The sequence below is a fragment of the Phyllostomus discolor genome, chromosome 3, assembly GCF_004126475.2.
Source record: "Phyllostomus discolor isolate MPI-MPIP mPhyDis1 chromosome 3, mPhyDis1.pri.v3, whole genome shotgun sequence".
In the NCBI taxonomy this organism is placed as follows: domain Eukaryota; kingdom Metazoa; phylum Chordata; class Mammalia; order Chiroptera; family Phyllostomidae; genus Phyllostomus; species Phyllostomus discolor.
Genome location: NC_040905.2, coordinates 74433577 through 74451673, shown reverse-complemented (window position 1 = coordinate 74451673; position 18097 = coordinate 74433577). Strand labels below are relative to the sequence as shown.

Below are 18097 nucleotides of genomic sequence, written 5' to 3'. Positions count from 1 at the left end.
CCAAGGCCCTCAGACTTCCTGGCACGTACACTAGGAGCCTGCCGCTCTCCCCACCAATGGCAGCTTTTTCTCAGATGGAGATATTATTGTTATTAGATGGCTGTAGGTCTGTGTAAGAAATCGGTCTTACGAAAACGTGTACTAAATGATCAAATAACATAGGATAAGATCCCCTAATAATATGAATTTCAGGAATCAAGTCTTAAAGACTGCTAGCACTTCATTATGCTGAAGTATTTGCATTACATACAAAAAGTTACATTAAAATGAATTCCTGTTTCTGTTTAAATCCACCACTCCTTTATAAGCCACATTCACTGCTTTTTCTCATTTCATTGATGGTCTCTTGGTCTGTATTGATGCTTTTTTCCAAGAACTTTCCCAAAGAGTATTAAATCCATACACTTAAAAAAAATAGTTTCAAAATCACTATTGCCACCTGTTAGACTGGAAAGCTAGGGAGAGAGGGAGGGAATTGTGGATCAGTGTAGGTGCTGGCCAGGGAGCGGGCAGTGCAGGAAAGCGGGGAGGGCAGATCAAACTGTAGATGGGGGAATGGAGACTAGGGATTCCTAGTTCAATTCTCAACTCCTATAAATTAGAAGTCTGACCCAAAGATGTTATATAAACTGCCCAAGAGCACACTGAGTATTTAATCACTTATTTGACAAATACCTAGCAACTGCTTGCTTCCAGTTTAGAACGGCTTCTAAAATGGAGACTAAGAGGCTTACAGCTGACCCTTACCTTGGACACCACTTTGTCCCTCCCTCTACCCTTTACCTGATAATTTGTGACTTCTCACTTAAGATCTGGCTCAAAAGATTCTACCTCTCCCTGAAGCCATTTCTGACCTAGAAGACTCCCATATTTTGTGTGCCATGTACTGTGTTTGTGCCCTGATTATATAATTTATTCCCCCCTCATAAATACAGCTGAATTTGTGGCCAAATTCTGACAAATGCAGAGTATCTTTGGATACGTCTTTTGTGCAATGATGATCTGTATATTTTTTTAGTCCCTTCTTATTATTTATTTAGTTTTTAATCTTCTGGTTGTCTCTAATATATATTTTTAGGGAGGTGGTGGGAGTATTGCAAAATAATATTGGGGCCCGTATTGCATTTTTACTTTCCCTCTTCCAGACCACGAGCCCTTTGAGGGTGAAGTCAATGCATTCCGGCTACCATGGCAGTGAGACGGGAATGAAACGAGCGGTGAGGCCGAAACTGTGTGGTGAGGCCAGACGGTAAGTGGTTTGGTTTGTCACGTCTAAAAGAACTGACTTGAACCAAAATTAGTGAGTACCTTTCTGTGCTGATCTGATCAAATCTGTGCTTTAAAGAAATAGTTCTATTCCAAAATGCTTATGAACCTGGACATGTTTCGTTCTTTGTCTACCATGTCTGACTTGTGGCCTCACTCATCTGCATTCTTGCACATGCTAAGTTATGTATACACAGAGAAGTGCAGAAAACACAGATGTGCAGTTAATCACAAAGCTAATCTCTATGAAACTACCACCCAGCCCAAGATATAAAATATTACCAGAATGCCAGAAGTCTCCTTGGCCTCTTCTAAATAACTTCTCCTTCACTCCCCTGTCTTGTAATCTACTTTCTATGGTAATTGTTTCTTGGTTTTCCTTATATTTTTAACCCGAGTCTTACATTTTTTAAACACCATAGTTTACTTTTGACTTTTATTTTTCACCTTATTTTAAAAGGAATCATATTGATTGTGTTCTTATGTTTCTCACTTCTTCAAAGTTATGTCTGTGATACTTATCCTTTCCTAAAGTTTTCCTACATTCCCCCTAGGTAAGCTGGATGCTCTGCTGTGATTTCAGCCACCCTGGTAGCTGCATTGCAGCAGAGATGAAAACAGCATTTCCAACAATCTGCTAGACATTTTCACCTATAAGTATCATAGGCATGTCTAAATCAATATGTCATTAAATGAACTCAGGGTCTTTTTAATTCTCAGTCTTGCTTCCCCTCCTTCCCTCTGTGAACTGATTTACCAACTGGGCTAGTCAACATTGATTTTTCCCTCGCTCTCTCCCTTCTCCTTGCACACTGCCCATAATTCTTTTTCTGAGCTGCTCTCCAATCCATTTCCACTCCCCTTTCCCGTGGTGCCTGCCCTTTTGGTCCTTCACATTCTCTTTCTCATTTCAATAGACTCCAAGATGGCATTAGTTTTTGTTGCTTCCAATCCATCCATGTTTTCGGGATGGAAAGAGGAAGAGGAACTGAGGAAAAAGATCATGGGGACAACCAAAAATAGGATACAAACTAAGGGGGGAAAAGATGCTGTCAAAACTGCACAGAAGGTATGCAGTGGTTCAGGCCACAGTGTAAGCCAGCACAGCCCAGACTCTCCGAAACACAGCCTCTGGCCTCAGCAAACCTTAAGGCTCCTCAAAAGACCTTATTCTTGCTTTTTTCTGTTCTCACATTCCCACTTTCAAACTTCACCACTTCCTTCCTCAAATACCCTATTCCATGCTCTTCTAGAAAATAAATTTCTTTCACAGTAACATTGGCAAAACAAATGTTAGTCTTTCCTGCCTGTTTTTTTCACAGAGCATCATGTTTTTGAGGTTCATCTATGTTGTAATGTATGTCAAAGGAACATGTCTTTTCATTGGTGATTGAATTCCATGGTACATTTTGTTTGTCCATTTGCCAGTTTATGGCCACTTCGGATACTTCCTCTCCTGGAAAACACCCCAGTCCATGGCCAGGCATCCCTCAGAGGCTACTGTGCTGCCCCTGTGGAATTTGAAAGGCAAGGGTAAATGACACAAATTTGCTGATGCCCACGATGTAGCAAAGGCTGGTCTCTCTGACTCAGTCTCATGTATTATCCAAACATCCGTAGAAGTGTAGTGGGATAAGTTATTTGCTTGCAAGTAGGGCAGACTTAGTGCCCAGCCCTGATAGTAACTCCTCTAACTTTGTTCTTCTCTTTTTCCAAAATTTTGTGACTACTGTAGCTCCTTTGATCCTTTTGCATCATGACTCTTTTTGCTTCTGAGGAAGACAGAAACTTTTTCTGTCTTAAACAAATCCTTTTATCTGACTTAGATCTTATTTCTTCTGTGTCTTCTCTGGGATTTTGCTCTAAGTACCTCTCACACAGATATCTCCTGCTTCTCCAACTAGTGGGCTCCTTCCTGTCAGTCAGCTAATGTGTCCTCCATGTGTCACCTTAAACTAATAAATAAGCCTCCGGTCATCCTGTATCCATTTTGACCTCACCTTTATCTTTCCCTTCACAGCCAAGCTTCTAGAAAAAGGAGGCTATAAATCTAGTCCAAATCAAAGTATATGTTCTTTTCACATATAGCCAGATAAACTGCATAAAGAGATGTATTCAAAATATTCATGTTGAGAAACAACTATATACATATCAATGCTTGAGTTAAGCATTGCCCAAGTGGACAAAATGTTACATTAATAGGCTGGGCTGGGGTGGGAGTAAAAGGCAGAAGACTGTACTTGAACAACAATTAAAAAAAAAGTGTATTGGAGTCTGCTTACACAGTAGCAGCATGAGATGGTAGAAATATCAAATGTTTTGGAATCTGACATACCTGAATCCAATCTCATATAATTATTATTTTGTTGCTGTTAGATACAATATAAACTGAGTGACCTAATGGTAGTTACTGGACCTCTCTGATCCCTAGTTATCTGGTCTATAAAATGTATGTGTATCAAGACTGACCTTTATACATGTTGTGAAGAGGAAATGAACTCATGCATGGTGCAATGCCCTGCCATTTGCCAGTGTCCCAATGGGCATGTAAAAATGGCTCTAATTATAGTGACTAGTTATCCTTTTTAAAAATCATATTTTATAAATTTTCACTATAGATGATTACATCAGTGACTAATTTTTGACACAACAGTCTTCACAAATTCAGATATGCTCTGAGTTTTCTTATTCAGAATAGCAACCATGGTGTAACTCTATGGAGACTGGGGCAAAAAACAAACAAACAAAATACCACCTAAATTCTGCTTCTGAAATCTTTTTCTAGTGACAATGTCCTGAAAATTTCATTTATTTCAATCCAGAAATGTTGGAGTAGGGGTAACTATTAAGACTGATTGATATACCAGGACTTTGTTAGGTAATTAATAGGCTAAATACATAGTTTCCAAACATAACCACTACTTTTCTTGCATATTGATGACTTACAGTTTTTTTAAATACTTTCAATTTGGGGAAATAAAAAAACTTTGCAGTCAGATAACATGAGTTTCAAGTCTGACTTTATAACATATCAATTTCTTCAGTTTATGCTCTTGAAAAATACAGAAATAAAACCTCAAAAAATTGAAGGGTGATTAAGTGGGTTAAATACATATATAGATTTGCAAAGGACCAATCAGTACCTCATAGATTCTCCATAAATAAAATAAACAATAATAGCTCATTTTCTTGAAAATTGTTTGAAAGGGAAAATGGATTTAATAAGAAAAATTGTAAGGCCACATGAGGAGAAAGAGTTCTGTCTTCTAGGCAACCGGAAGACAGTCTGTTGCCTAATTTGGGAAGATCATTTACGATTACTCATTTTCTCAGTTTCCAGTCTGTACAGTGGGGACAGTGCTTTCCATCCTTTTTGCCCCAAAGAGTTGACATAAAAGAGGAAAATCCACTAGTGTCTGTACAAGGACTTTAAAAACCATATGTATCTGTGGATGAAAAAGGGGTTCTCTAATAAATCTTGATGGAAGTAGCCTCACAGGGTGATCTGATCATAAAGTTTTAACTGGGAAGGTCCTGGTGGGTAGTCACACCCCAGGCCTACGAAATGTTTATCTTCACTTACCCAGTGTCTTTGTGTGCCTAGATTAACACACCTTTGCTATGCCTCCTTTTCAAACTCCTTGGAAGCATAACCAACCCTCAAGAAAGCACATAATCTTGTTAGCCATCCTGTAATTCACTCATAGAGATCCCCTAGCCTTGCTCTCTCCCACCTTCACGTAATCTTCCTTACATGCCCTCCTTAATTCCAACTGTACTGCAAATTGTCATTCCAGGAAGTGCTTTTCTCATTTTGTTCAGATCTGGCTTTTAGGTGTGTCCTTTGTTTGGCTCAAATAAACTCTAATAAATTCATAGATTTTTTTACAATTTGGAAGTTCTTACATTGACATTGAATTTTTACTCTCAGCAATGGTGGGGGAGACAATCTTCCAGGAAAGAACAATAACAAGCTAAATACAATCATTCTTTTTTTTTTTCCTGTCACCTCTTTCACTCAGTCAATACAATCATTCTTAAACACATATTTGAAGATATCAGCGAGTTACCGAGGAAATAAAGGCTTCAGGAGCCAGGAGCCAGGAAAGAAGAAAAACTCAGCAAAGCAAAGGTAACATCTGATGCCTCTGCTTTCCCTTTAAAGGCATTTGCTGATTCTACATCAGCAGCTGACAGGCTGAAGCTGAACAAAACTTCTTGTGTCTCACAGGGTGGAGAGAACAGAAGTTGGCATTTAGGGTCTACCAAGGAAGGAGTGGCCTGGCAACATTCCCTGGCTTAAATTGGGACCCTTTAAGTGCAAAAAACCCTATGAGTAAGATTGACAGGAAACAGATCTGCCTTTGGGAAGCCCAGGTTTGAATCAGCCCAATACATGATGGGATTAAAGTGACATGTTTCTTACCTTAACTGCCTGCCAGAGCAGCACAAACAAATTCTGCTCTTTTGGAAGGTAACAACATTTGAAGCCACACATTTTAAGACCTCTTATACATAACATTTAGCATTGGAACAGCATAATCAGTCAAGCAAAAACATAAGAAGAAAATTGAAAAAAAACAGGCAATTTAAAAATCCATAGTATTCTGATACTGGAGTTAGACAAAAATCAGGGACAACAGTATCTGTTTGAAAAACTTAATTAGAAAATTATAAGGATATTGCTAAATTTTCTAAAAGAAAACAAAACTCAAAAATTTACTCTTAAAGCAAACCACCTCACACCTCATACACTTAAAAAGTTCAGTAAATTTCTAAGAGTTGTGAATAGATTGAGTGGGATGGAAGAGAAAAACCTCTGAAGTTTTCTTTTAAAGATTTTATTTATTTATTTTTAGAGAGAGGGGAAGGGAGGGAGAAACGCCGACGTGAGAGAGTAAAATTGATTGGTTGACTTTCGTGCGCACCCCAACTGGCAACAGAACCTGCAACCAAGGCAAGTGCCCTGACTGGGAATCAAACCAGTGACCTTTTGCTTTATGGAATGATGCCCAACCAACTGAGCCATACCTGTTAGGGCTGGAGCTTTCTTTTTTACACAATATCATAACTCTGTAGAGGTTTTTTTGGAGGGGGGATTTTCTTGGACACACACAGAAAATAGGTTTTATTTAAAAACTTTTAACCAATTGTCCTAAGCAATTTACTACTTATATTCTATATGAAATAGCAGATTCCACTTGGAATTTTACTGTGTTTAGTTTTTGAAAAACACCACAGAATAGATCTTTTAGCGCTAATAAAATACAACCATTTTGAGTATAATGTGCTAACATGATTATCTTTTCATCAATTGCTCCATTAGTTCATTCATTAGATACCATTAAGGCCATCATTAGACCAGGGATGCATTTTCATCATCAAAACAAAATAAATTTTTTTGACCTAAGTACAGGGAAAAGTAAGTATATTATGATTTTTAATTCTCAAGAAAGAGAGCAATACATGGATAATAATGCAGGATATATTTTCGGCCTGATATAATTTTAAAGATAACTGTAGAAATAATTTAATGGAGAAACCCAGTTCATCTCAGATATGGCAACAGATATGTAGACAACAACATTCACGGGGGGGAAATAGTCTCTTGTCTAAAACCACTAAGCGTTTACAGAGTGGCTGAGTGCTTTACTGGCTGCTGGCCATTCTTCAGATGTATTCTGTTAATTCTGAATATCTCATCCATTTTCTCTATAAATGAAATTTATCAACAGCATTTAGTTTTTCACTTCTGTCTAAAGTTGAATTAACTCTATCCCATCAAAATCAACTAGGCAACAAGATGAGAAAGCAAGCATTCTTTCATGAAAGAAAGTTTGGGGAAAAGGGAAGGAAAGAGACCCTTAGTCCCAAAATGACTTGAACAAACAGAGGTAGGTAGGTAAATATTAAGTGCTACGGGTAGGTAATAGCTTCAGTGTGACATCCTGGTCCTATAATTACTTACAATTAAAATATGTGAGATTTCTCTCTGATTGACTGTAGTGAGCAGAGAAATACATAAGTTCTCTTTTGAGAGACTTCATGGCTACAGAACAGCAGGATCTGACTGTAAATTGGTTCTAAATGTACCTACCTACAGAAGGAATATGTTCATGAAAGAGTCAGCTAAAGAGGTGCTGAAAAAGGAGCCACTGTTGGCAAGTTTTGGCAACATTCAATTCAGCTAGTCCAGAAGAGTCTTCACTAAGCACGGGGACATAACATGATAGTTTTAGAACAAGACTATCCTTACACAGAGTACTCAGACTGTCCCAGATCAGAGACAGAGTGGACCAGTGTCTCAGCTTCCTTAGCATCATAGCGCTTCAAATTTGTTTTGAAGTTCAGAGAAATTAAGCAAATCATTCTAGGTTATTTATTTGTCTCTTAAGTTAGCATCTGGAACCTTGAGTCTAACCATCAGCCAATTGTCAGAAGAAGTACTCACATCCTTTTAAAAACTGATGCCCACTTTCCTGAGTTGATTCATTTATTTTCAGTGAATATTTGCATATACTGTTGAAGATACATAAGTAGTGCCAATTAAGCTCCACTGTTTTGTTCCTTCCTACTTGAAGATCCAAATCTGCACTAGGTAACATTAAAAACAGGAGCTTTGAAAACCAGTGTAAATACTTTTGGAAGCTGTTGAAGAGGTAGCAAATTTAGCTGGGTGGGGATAGTGTGGGAATGAAGGGGAGAAGTGCCCTCTCCCAAAACATTCCAAACCTATCCTTTTTAAAAATCTTCCTTCTCAGAGTGTACTCATCTCAGTGGTTGCTCATTCATTCACTCATCCATCCATTCATTCATTCATTCATTCATTCAGTGATTATTCATTGAGAGATTACTGTGCTCCAGACAATTAGTATATATCAGCAATTCCCTCAATCTCTCTTCTGTCTGCAGTCCACACCTTTCTTAATCCATTTTTTTAACCAACAAGGCCTTTACATATGTGCATAGCTTCTTACTATTTCTAATATATGCCCACTTATTTCTTTGACTTATTTCATTTTTATTATTATTTTTTGATTACCCCAATGAACATAGCAAAGGGGTCCCAAGGGATCATCAGGGTAAACAGAATTCTCCTGAGAAGATGAGGAAGGTGGGAAAGCTATGGAGACTTAAGTCTTTTATCTCTTGTACAGTTTGCCAATATTACACTTTACAAGTTTCCTAGGCACACTCCCTACCATCCTAAAACTTCTGCCTCAGGTGATGAACATAGGAGCAAGCAACTAAAATTGGTTATTATTACATACAGCAGAACATGTTTTTCTCTGCATCTTGGAATTCTTTACACAGCCTAAGAGAGAAAGAAGGCCTCAAAATAATCATTTGAAGAGTACTGATTTTTAAGAGCTTTTGGATCTTAACAGAGGATACTATAACACATTTAACTTTCTATAATTTTCATCCAATGTTTTCTCACAAAATACTTTCGTAAATGTGACTGTTTAGATTTAGTATGACTTTGGAAATTCTGTTTTTTGATTGAGGAAGTAAATATTTGCCCAAGTAAACAGATACAGTGTTTTCTGTTTTTGCTCACTAAGCATCCCAACTTTTCACCCACTCACGTCTTATCAGCTATCACTCTCCTTCTATTCCATACTCCTCTTAAGATTTATTTTAGTGACTGTATTAACTGGTATGATGTGTCATCATGAAAAATTTCAGGAGCAATTTCCCTTTGATTCTTTTTTGGTGATGAAGCAAAGCCTTTCTGTGGTTGGATTTCCGGGATCAACTTACCTGTCAAACAGCTCCCCTCCTGTGACAAGTTCTAGGACCAGACTGATTTCTGTTGGGGTTTCAAATATCTCTTTAAGTTTTATCTGAAGAAAGACATAGAAAAAAAATCACAGATTCCTTACTTTCACTTTTCTGAGAAATAGCTAAAGCTATGGCAAAACCAAAACTCTGTAATAGCAACATGTTGGATCATCGTCAACAAAGGTCCCTATGCAAGTACCATGGAGCCATTTGTCACTATGGTTATTTTTATCAGTTACCTCATTTCTTCAACGGTCCTTTTGAGTTTTTATGTTTTTTCTTTTGACCTGTGAAAGATACCTACCTTAGAAACACTTTCTAATTTTTATCAAAATATCTTGATTTCTAAATTACTGCAGAATTTAAAAATAAAAGCAAATGAACAAAACTTCCTAAATCATTTGGAAGCATCGTGGTTGATGAAAATGCAAATGCCTCCTTCTCCTGGGAGGAACTTGGAATCACAGTCTAAGATAGGACAAGACCAGGTTAAAGTGTGTCTTTGTGGAAAATATATCCCTCAGCTGCTAAAGGCTGCTGGTGGATGAAGGGATCCTCACAAAAGTAATAATGGCAATGACCTGATTGATCATAAGAGGGCTTTCACCACATTGAGATAATCCATCTGATTTTGGATATTTTCCTCAATCCATCTGATAATCTAGTGATAGAGCTGATCTACATTTGAGGAAAATTCTACACTCATTTCTCTTTGAAAGAAAAGCTATGGACAGTGCAAACATCATGACTGTATGTGGCAAATATGACTCATTGCTTACCCAAAGCCCTTCTCCCCTTACTTTATTGTAAACAGAACTCTGAATTTGTTTAGGGAACAAAGGTGTCACACTCAAATTATGGACCACGATTGGTGTGAGTTTCTTATGACAACCCTTTCCCCATTTTCCCAGTCTCTGTGAAGTTCAGCTTGCTCTTGTGGCCAGCTCTGACCAATGAAATCTGAAGGGAATTGTGCTGCAGCAGGAAATTCTGGAAAATCTTTTACTCATCAAACTCTGCTTCTGGGGTCTTTCTACTTCTTTCTGTCTTGAATATAGGCTGGAAGCTTGTGGAGGGTGTGGAGCAGCGGTTTTAGGGCCATGAGGGAAAGGCATGAGGGTGATAGCAAATGCCTTGAGGTAGGCAGAACCAGTGGGAGGAAGCCGTTTGGGTTCCAGATGACATCACCTGGGAGCAGAACCAATGCTGGTGACTGCCTGCCTTCTGATTTCTTATAAACTAAGAAAAATATTTGTTTGGACCACTACATTCAAGTTTTCTGTTTTTTATAGCTAAAGCATTGTTAACTCCTATAATAAGTTCAAGCACTTTGCCTTGGGCCTAAGCATTGCAGGTCACCCTCCTGGACGCAACTCTCTCAGAGAAATGAGTAAAATGTCTTCTTTAAGTAGTTGGTTCAATTCATAAAATCAAGTGCTGGCCTGTTCTTTTCACTTCAGTGGCTCCAGAAAGCTTTCGTCAGACCTTCCCCTCAGTGCTTTTGTCTGGACATAGCCTAGAGCAGAGTTTCAGAAAATATTTCAATTTCCCCATTCAAGCACATCATTTATTTGAATCTTCACATTGTTTCTGAAGCAGATACCCTCTCTGATGAGACTAAAATGACTTTGGAAAGCAATGCATTTTCTTCAGAGGCTTTTTTAGCAGAAGGAAAAAGCCAGTGTTTTAGTAGAGTGAAACAAAATGATCTGAATTTTAGCTATCCTTTTGTGCATTAAAATAAAGATGGTATATATGCTGATCTGTCCATTTTAAAAAACCCTTTCAAAAGGTACTGTCTTTAAGATTTATTCAGCTGAAGATCTGAAAAATGTAACAAGAGGACAAGAGCCTGGTGACTGTGGCTGCTTAGTGGTGGTGGGAGAATCCCTTTCTCACAATCAGCGTGGACAGCACAAAGCTCACAAATCCCACTCTCTATGTTTGGAGATTTTTGGAATAGTAGTTAAAAAATCACTTACAATGTTTGGATGTGAGAGGCGAAGAAGAACTCCTATCTCAGTTCTTACGATCTTTTTGTCCACCTAAAAAGCAAAATGAAGGAAAGAAACTGAAAGATACTCCCACCTTAGAAATGTCTTAATTATAGCGAAGAATAAGAAACAGTAATAACCACCTGGGTGAATCAGGTAATTGGCAGAAGCTCTTCTAAGCTTTTTTCTGTGCCTCCTTCACTTGCCACACCCCCTTGTCATTTTCCCCCATGTCTTTCCTCTCTGCTTCATACACAAGTAAAACGAGTTACAAATACGGGTCACAAGTTCTCAGACCTCTTAACATGGCCCTTTTCTTATCAAAATTCATGGTTATCACCACTCAGGCACAAGTTCATTTCAAATGATTCTTCCTCCTTCTCTTCCTTTGTTTTATGGATCCCCGTCCTCACCTTCCTGGAGCTGTCCATCACTTTACCTGCCTGTCACCCACAAGCCTGCACACTTAACACAGCCTAATCAGTCAGAGAACTCTGTTCCCTGGCCATAGTGACTGCATCAGGGGTATCTACCAGGCCCAAGTCACCCCAGTCACGGTCCACCCTAAAAACTTTGCTCAAATAATCAAGAAATAGGTAGTTTCTTTTTCTCTGAAATTGTGAGGTTAAAAAAAGGATAGAGTATGCCATTACCTGAAACCAATTTTGATACCATAAGAAACCACTTAACTGAAAACAAAGTCAAAACAGAAAAAAAATCATTTCTCAGAGATGAAAAATGAGTACTGGTGATATAATATAATCCACTGGATTCAGTTAAGCATAAATTAGTCTGCCCTTTGAACTTTCATATTATATAATCCACTAAATTTCCTTTCCTATATAAGGTATCCAGAGTTAGTTTTCTGTTGCTTGTCATTAAGGAATCCCAGTTGGTTCGCCGCTGCTACTTGATCTCTAGGTTTAAAACAATAGCCATTTACATTAGGATATTAAAAAATCAGGAGTACTTCCCTTTGCTAAGCCAATGATTGACTCTTTTAATCACAGTGGATTAAAGTTTTAGATCCTAAAAGTCATATACTAGAAAGAAAATCCACCAAAGCAATGTATAGGTAATACCTGCACTCTTACTGTGGTCTCTGCCATCTGAGCTGTCCAGAATCCTGTTACTGGCAGAGCTCACATGGTTTTAGAAACGAACATGCAGAGGTTTATGTGCAATTCAAAGCCAAGCTCGGTGGGCATGATCAAGACACAGCTGCAAATGGAGAATGAATTCTACCATTTAAGTTATATCCCCCGAGGAAGCAAGGATGGGCCTGAGAAAAATTCTAATCATGATTCAATGGTGATAACCAAACATACTTTCAAGATTATGACATTCACTCATTTAATTTTTATTCTCTAATAAAAACGTTAACCAAAACGATATATTCTTTGAAAATAAAGAAAGGATATTCAAGGGAATATTCATAAACTTTACATGTTCTTTTGCTTGGTTGCAACATATATATTTTTAATGATTTTTAAATTTATTTTTAGAGTGGGGGAAGGGAGGGAGAAAGAGAGGGAGAGAAAAATCGATGTGGGAGAGAAACAAAGATCTGTTGCCCCCAACTAGGGGCCTGGCTGCAACCCAAGCATGTGCCCTGACCGGGTATCGAATTGTTGACCTGTTGGTTTGTGGGATGATGACCAAGCCACAGAGCCACACCATGAAGAACTATATATATATATATATATATATATATATATATATATAATATATATATATATATATAATATATATATATTTATAAAATATATATAATATATATATTTATAAAATATATATAATATATATATTTATAAAATATATATAATATATATATATTTATAAAATATATATATATATTTCTGGCAAATATAATTTTACCAGAGCCTAGATAGAGTGCTTTACTTAAAGAGGGTGGTCACCATTTACAAATACCTTTAGTTTCCATGAGAAGAAAAACTTTTATAAGAAATTGTTAAAGGATCCTCATTTAGTAGCCGTACTACCTCATTAAGTAGCCATATGGTCACACTAAGGCTTCTTAAACTATAATAAAAGTTTTGGTAATTCATATGGTTCATTGGAAGGCTTAGGGTGTTTTAACATATTTTTCCAAAGAAAGTTTAAATTATTAAAATTAACTCACAATGCAAACAAAGTATATTCTACTGGAATAAATGCCAGTCTGTGCAATTCAGCATACTTCTGAGAATATTCATAAATATCCCATATAACAATGCAGCAACAGTTACAAATTTGGACTAAGAAGAGTGAATAAAGATATAATCCATGCAGTTAATACCTAAAAACCAATATGAGGCAGTTACACAAGAAAGACTCACTGTGAACAAAAATACAAGTTGGTAAGAAGTAACCCAGTCACTGTACGTTGAATTGACAGGCTCTGGGCCTTTCACAGCAAAGGGATAAAGAAACACAGACAATGCTCTAGGATTCGAGAAGTTTGGAAACTGCTCCACCCGTCTGTCCCAGACAGTAAATCACAATACAATTCAGACTATGTATTAATCAAAACATTTTAGCCATAAGTCACACCCAGCTCAAACTTGCTAAAGCCAAAAAGCAGTTTATTTGTACACATAACTGGGAAGTCACAGTGAATCTACCTTCAAACACAGCTAAATCTCAGGGTTCTAATTCAAACACAGTAGTGTTTTCTCTCTGTCGTTCTCTCTCCTCCTACCCCAAATGCCACCTAACATGGCCCCTGGAAGCCCCAAACCTATATTCTTCAGTCTCACATTTTTTAAAGAGAAAAGAGAGATACTCTTCTTCACATGTACATATCTAACCTCAAGGCAGAAGTCTCCATGGACTTGCTTGTTTCTTGTGCCTGTAAAAAAGTGCATGTGCTGTTAAATTTTCTGGAGTATTGGTTCTTAGACTTTCAAAGGGATTCTTAGAATCCCAAATAGCTACATTTCCCAAAATTAAAAAATATGCACACTCCTGTGTTGAGCCTGAGAGGGCTGAGAAAAAAAAGGGAAGACGGGTCGAAAAATATGTGAAGAAGAAAGTAATGGGAACTTCAGGAAAGAAAAGGAAAAGCAGTTTTGTACTGTGAGAATGATGCTTGGAGACAGAGGTGCTAATGGACTGGGAAAAGAGAAGAGGAGCTCCAACAGCGAATTTCTGTTAGACTGGAGCCACATGACTATCCCATATGTGGCCTAGATCTGGACTCTGGGACTTCAAATACTCTTGGTAAATTAGGGTGACCCATATGAGTAGAGACCACTGCTCTAGGCTTCTAGGACTCAGTCAAGTACATCAGTATTTCCACAGAAATGCTCAGCCTTATCTCATCGTCTTTGCAGGCTTTGAGACCATAAGTCTTATTTTGTGTCTCTGTGTTTCTTCCAGCTTCTTAGGCTCATTTTTAGTTCACATGACCAGAGAGCATGCTGCAATTTATGGAGTGCTTCTCAAATCTTTTGCAGAAAAAGGCAAAATGTAAAAGTTATTAATGGATAAATAAGTAGACAAATATCTTTAAATCTTCACAAGCATTTTCCTCTGCAGAGCTTCTGCTTAATTTAGCCTCCCGTTTCTGGCATATCAACCTGTACATATCACCAACATGATTGATGAGAAGACTTGACAACTGGAGCTTTGTTAAATTGGGGAATGATAGTTTTAGCCTACGAGGATTTGAAAGTTAAAAACTTTCAACATGCAAAAATCTGCTACAAAATGCAAGTATCGAAAGAGGAACACATAAAAAATATTGAGGTTTTTCTACATGAGGCTAGTGTCTCCAGTGACTAGAGAATTTTAGCCACGTCTGATTATTCTCATTACCTGCTTGATCTGACAGAAACCTGACCACCTCATGACTACATTTTTCACAGTCTCTCAAAATGGTGACTCGTCTTTTTCTCTCTCAGTGGGCAACTTGCCCACCGGACCTGGAAGGAAGTGTCCTATCTCTTTATTGCTAGGTCCAAACCATTTCTCTTCCCTTGACCCTCCAAAATTCTGGTTGCTTTGAAATGTCTGCCATCAAGCAATATAACCTGCAACTTCTTGTAGTCGTCTTCCCATCTTCTTATCACTCATCCTATACTAAAAATTTTAGCATGTTTTAGCAACTTTATCTTGACCACTTATCCTATCATTTTAACAGCTTCAACTCTCATGTGGATGATCCATTCAACATCCCTGTCTGTCAGTTTCTTTTTTAACCTTTTTCTCAATTTCAATAATCTATTCTTCCACTCCTCCTTAGTCAGCCGTTCCCATGGTCATTCATCATTATCATTAGTTTTACCACTTTAGAAACACTGATTTCTAACATCACACTCTCTGCTTTCTACTTCCTATATTTTTAGCTCTTACTTAGCTTAGATACCATGGCCCATTAGTATAAGCAATGGTCTGCATATTTCCCCAACTTCTTTGCTCTTACCTTTCTCTGTTCTATCTGCCAGGAATAAACCCTTAACGTGGTTAACTCCACTGTTCTCTTACTCCATGTTTGTGCCTGAACTGAAGTGGTTGGAAGAAAACACACAATCGTATTAACTGGTCCCACTTTTAATTTATATCCACAAATCTCCAGCTCTCTCTATAATGCAGTCTTTTTTACTTTCTCCCTCCAACCTCCAATATTCCCTCTTTCCTTCACTCTCCTATCACAGACTTGCTTCTAATTCACTGAGAAGGTATAAACAATCCAGGGACTACACAACCTTCTTACCAGCCAGTCTATCAATATCTATACAATCTGTATCCAATTAACTTCATCTATTTATTCCACAGACATTTTTTGAGTATCCACTATTTAAAGATGCTATTCTGGGCATGAGGACACAACAGTGAACAAAATAGATAAACTTCCTAAAAAATTTATGCTCCAAGAAACATACATACTAATGCAGACAGAAAATGAACAAATAAAGACCCAGAATTGGTAAATACTAAAGAAGAAAAAACAAAACCCATGCTAAGGGAGACAGGGTGATGAGGGTGCTATCTGAGCTGGCAAGCCAGGAAAGGCTTGTTGGTCAAATAAGGGGACACAGGCACTTGGCTCTGAGGGAAGAGTGTTCCTGACAGAGAAGCAAAGGTCCTCAGCTACAAGAGGGGTTTGAAGCAATCAAGTGAAGACAAGGAAGCCAGTTTAACCAGAGCAAAGTGACAGAGAAGGAGAGTAGTAGGTGATGACAGAGGCTTGTCATGACCAGAAGCTGGGTCATGAAGAACCATGTGTAATGTGGTGTTTTAGTGTGAGACGGATCAGACATAATTGGAAGGTTTTGAGAGAGAAATGACATCACCCTAGTTAAGTTTTAGAAGGTCACTCTGAATCTTGCAGGGATGAGGATGATGGAAAGAGTAAAAGCAGGGTAGACTTGGTAAGGAGGTTATGGCAGTTACCTGGGTGAGAGATGATGGAAGTTTGGAGCCAGGTGGTATAATAAAGGAGGAAGAAATGGATGGATATTTTTAAGGAACAGCCAACAATATCTGAAGATGGACTATCTATGGGGCATTGGAGAAACAGAAGTGTAAAGATGGACTGTTATTTTTTTGGCCCAAGAAAGGGGTAAAATTGCCATTTCCTGAGATGGGGAAGGCTGGGAGAAGCAGATTGAGAAAGATGCTAATAACACTGGCTCTGTCCAAGAGAATTCATCTATGCTTTGTCCCATTTTACTCCAAACTCACTTATCATCTAGTTGATTTTTGAAGAAGCCTAGACCATTTCCATTTCCAGGCCTTTCCACTTTATACTTGATAGACTTTTGTCTTGAATGTTCTTCTCCCAGATCTTTCAGTGTGAGTTTGGACCCAGTGGAGGGGAGAGTGGAAAACACAGCTACACAGAAACAGTTCAGGGGTGGAGGCAGGGGTGAGCATTAGACGTGGTACAGTGGGGCAGGAAGGAGATGCAAGTTTTAGGGACCCAGTACCTTATTTTACATTCAATACTGGCCAGCATAGCACTAATCTTGTTCTGATCAGTATAGGAAGGCAAACTCTAATAAAGCATTTCAATCAAATAAGCTTGGCTTTGAAAATTGTAACATTTTTTTGATAGTTCTCTTTATAACTGCCTGTCACTACCTGCAGATGCCAAGATACGGGGAGTGCATAAAGCATAAAAGCAGAGATTTCCAATGGAGGAGGAGCCCAAAGGTTGGAATAGACTTTGAGAAAGACAACAATGTCTCTGAGAAGCTCAACAGAAATAACGACACATATTTCAGAACCTGAAACATCTGTAAGTCAGGTAGACTCAAACAAGGCAGCTTCTATGAGTAAGAGTCTTACATTTTACAGTGAATGAAATAGGTTTAAAATATTCCTGGAAGGGACAACATGCTGAAGAAAGTTTATGCAAAAGATTTGGCTGGTGCCAGACTCATTACAAACAGGTTAGACCTAACAGAAGGAGAAAAAGGAGGAGGAGAATGCGTTATAAAAAGTAGAAATGACTTTATATCTTTACACGCCTGTTTCTCCCATTTCTTTCATCTCCGTATCTCTCCCTGGGATTGAGAATATACAGGGGTTATCCTGATTTAAAATCTCTTATATTTAAAAAGATCTCATTCCTTAGTCCTCACTCCCTTCCTGTTTCTAAAGCAGATCTCTGCTTCTCTTCTCAGAAAAACTCTCCAGAGTTATCTCTGCATTTTTTCTCTATTTCCTTCCCTGCCCATATATTTTTCCAGGAGATCCAGTCTGGCCTTATCCAAGCACTCATCCAAGATGGCTTTTACAGAAGAAGTTAGTGTCCTCCTTGGAAGAGCCACTTGGAGCTAAACTACTAGCTACTTTTCTGATTGCATCTTACCCTGTCAACAGCATTTAACATGGTGTTTGCTCACTCCCTTCTTAAAATAAAATGGATTATTCTAGGTCATCATCTGGTCTGATGTTTCTGCTACTTTAAATGCTGTAGCAGTACTGTAACACTTCCTAACTGATCTTCCTGTTTTTGTTTCTTACCCTTCATAATCATTCTGTCTGCATACAGCAGTGAGAGTGATGCCTTTACACTGTAAATCAGATCATGTCACTCTCCA

The 18097-nt window shown here is 38.1% G+C and overlaps 1 protein-coding gene across 1 annotated transcript in view; it reads right to left on the bottom strand.

Moving 5' to 3' along the window:
• CAMK4 (calcium/calmodulin dependent protein kinase IV) overlaps positions 1-18097 on the bottom strand; it is a 204046-nt gene that overhangs the window by 80247 nt on the left and 105702 nt on the right. The window contains exons 4-5 of the mRNA XM_028529930.2: positions 11034-11096; positions 9031-9113 (exon numbers count right to left, since the gene is read on the bottom strand). Coding sequence (XP_028385731.1) covers positions 9031-9113; positions 11034-11096 — 146 coding nt within the window. The remainder of the gene's footprint in view (positions 1-9030; positions 9114-11033; positions 11097-18097) is intronic.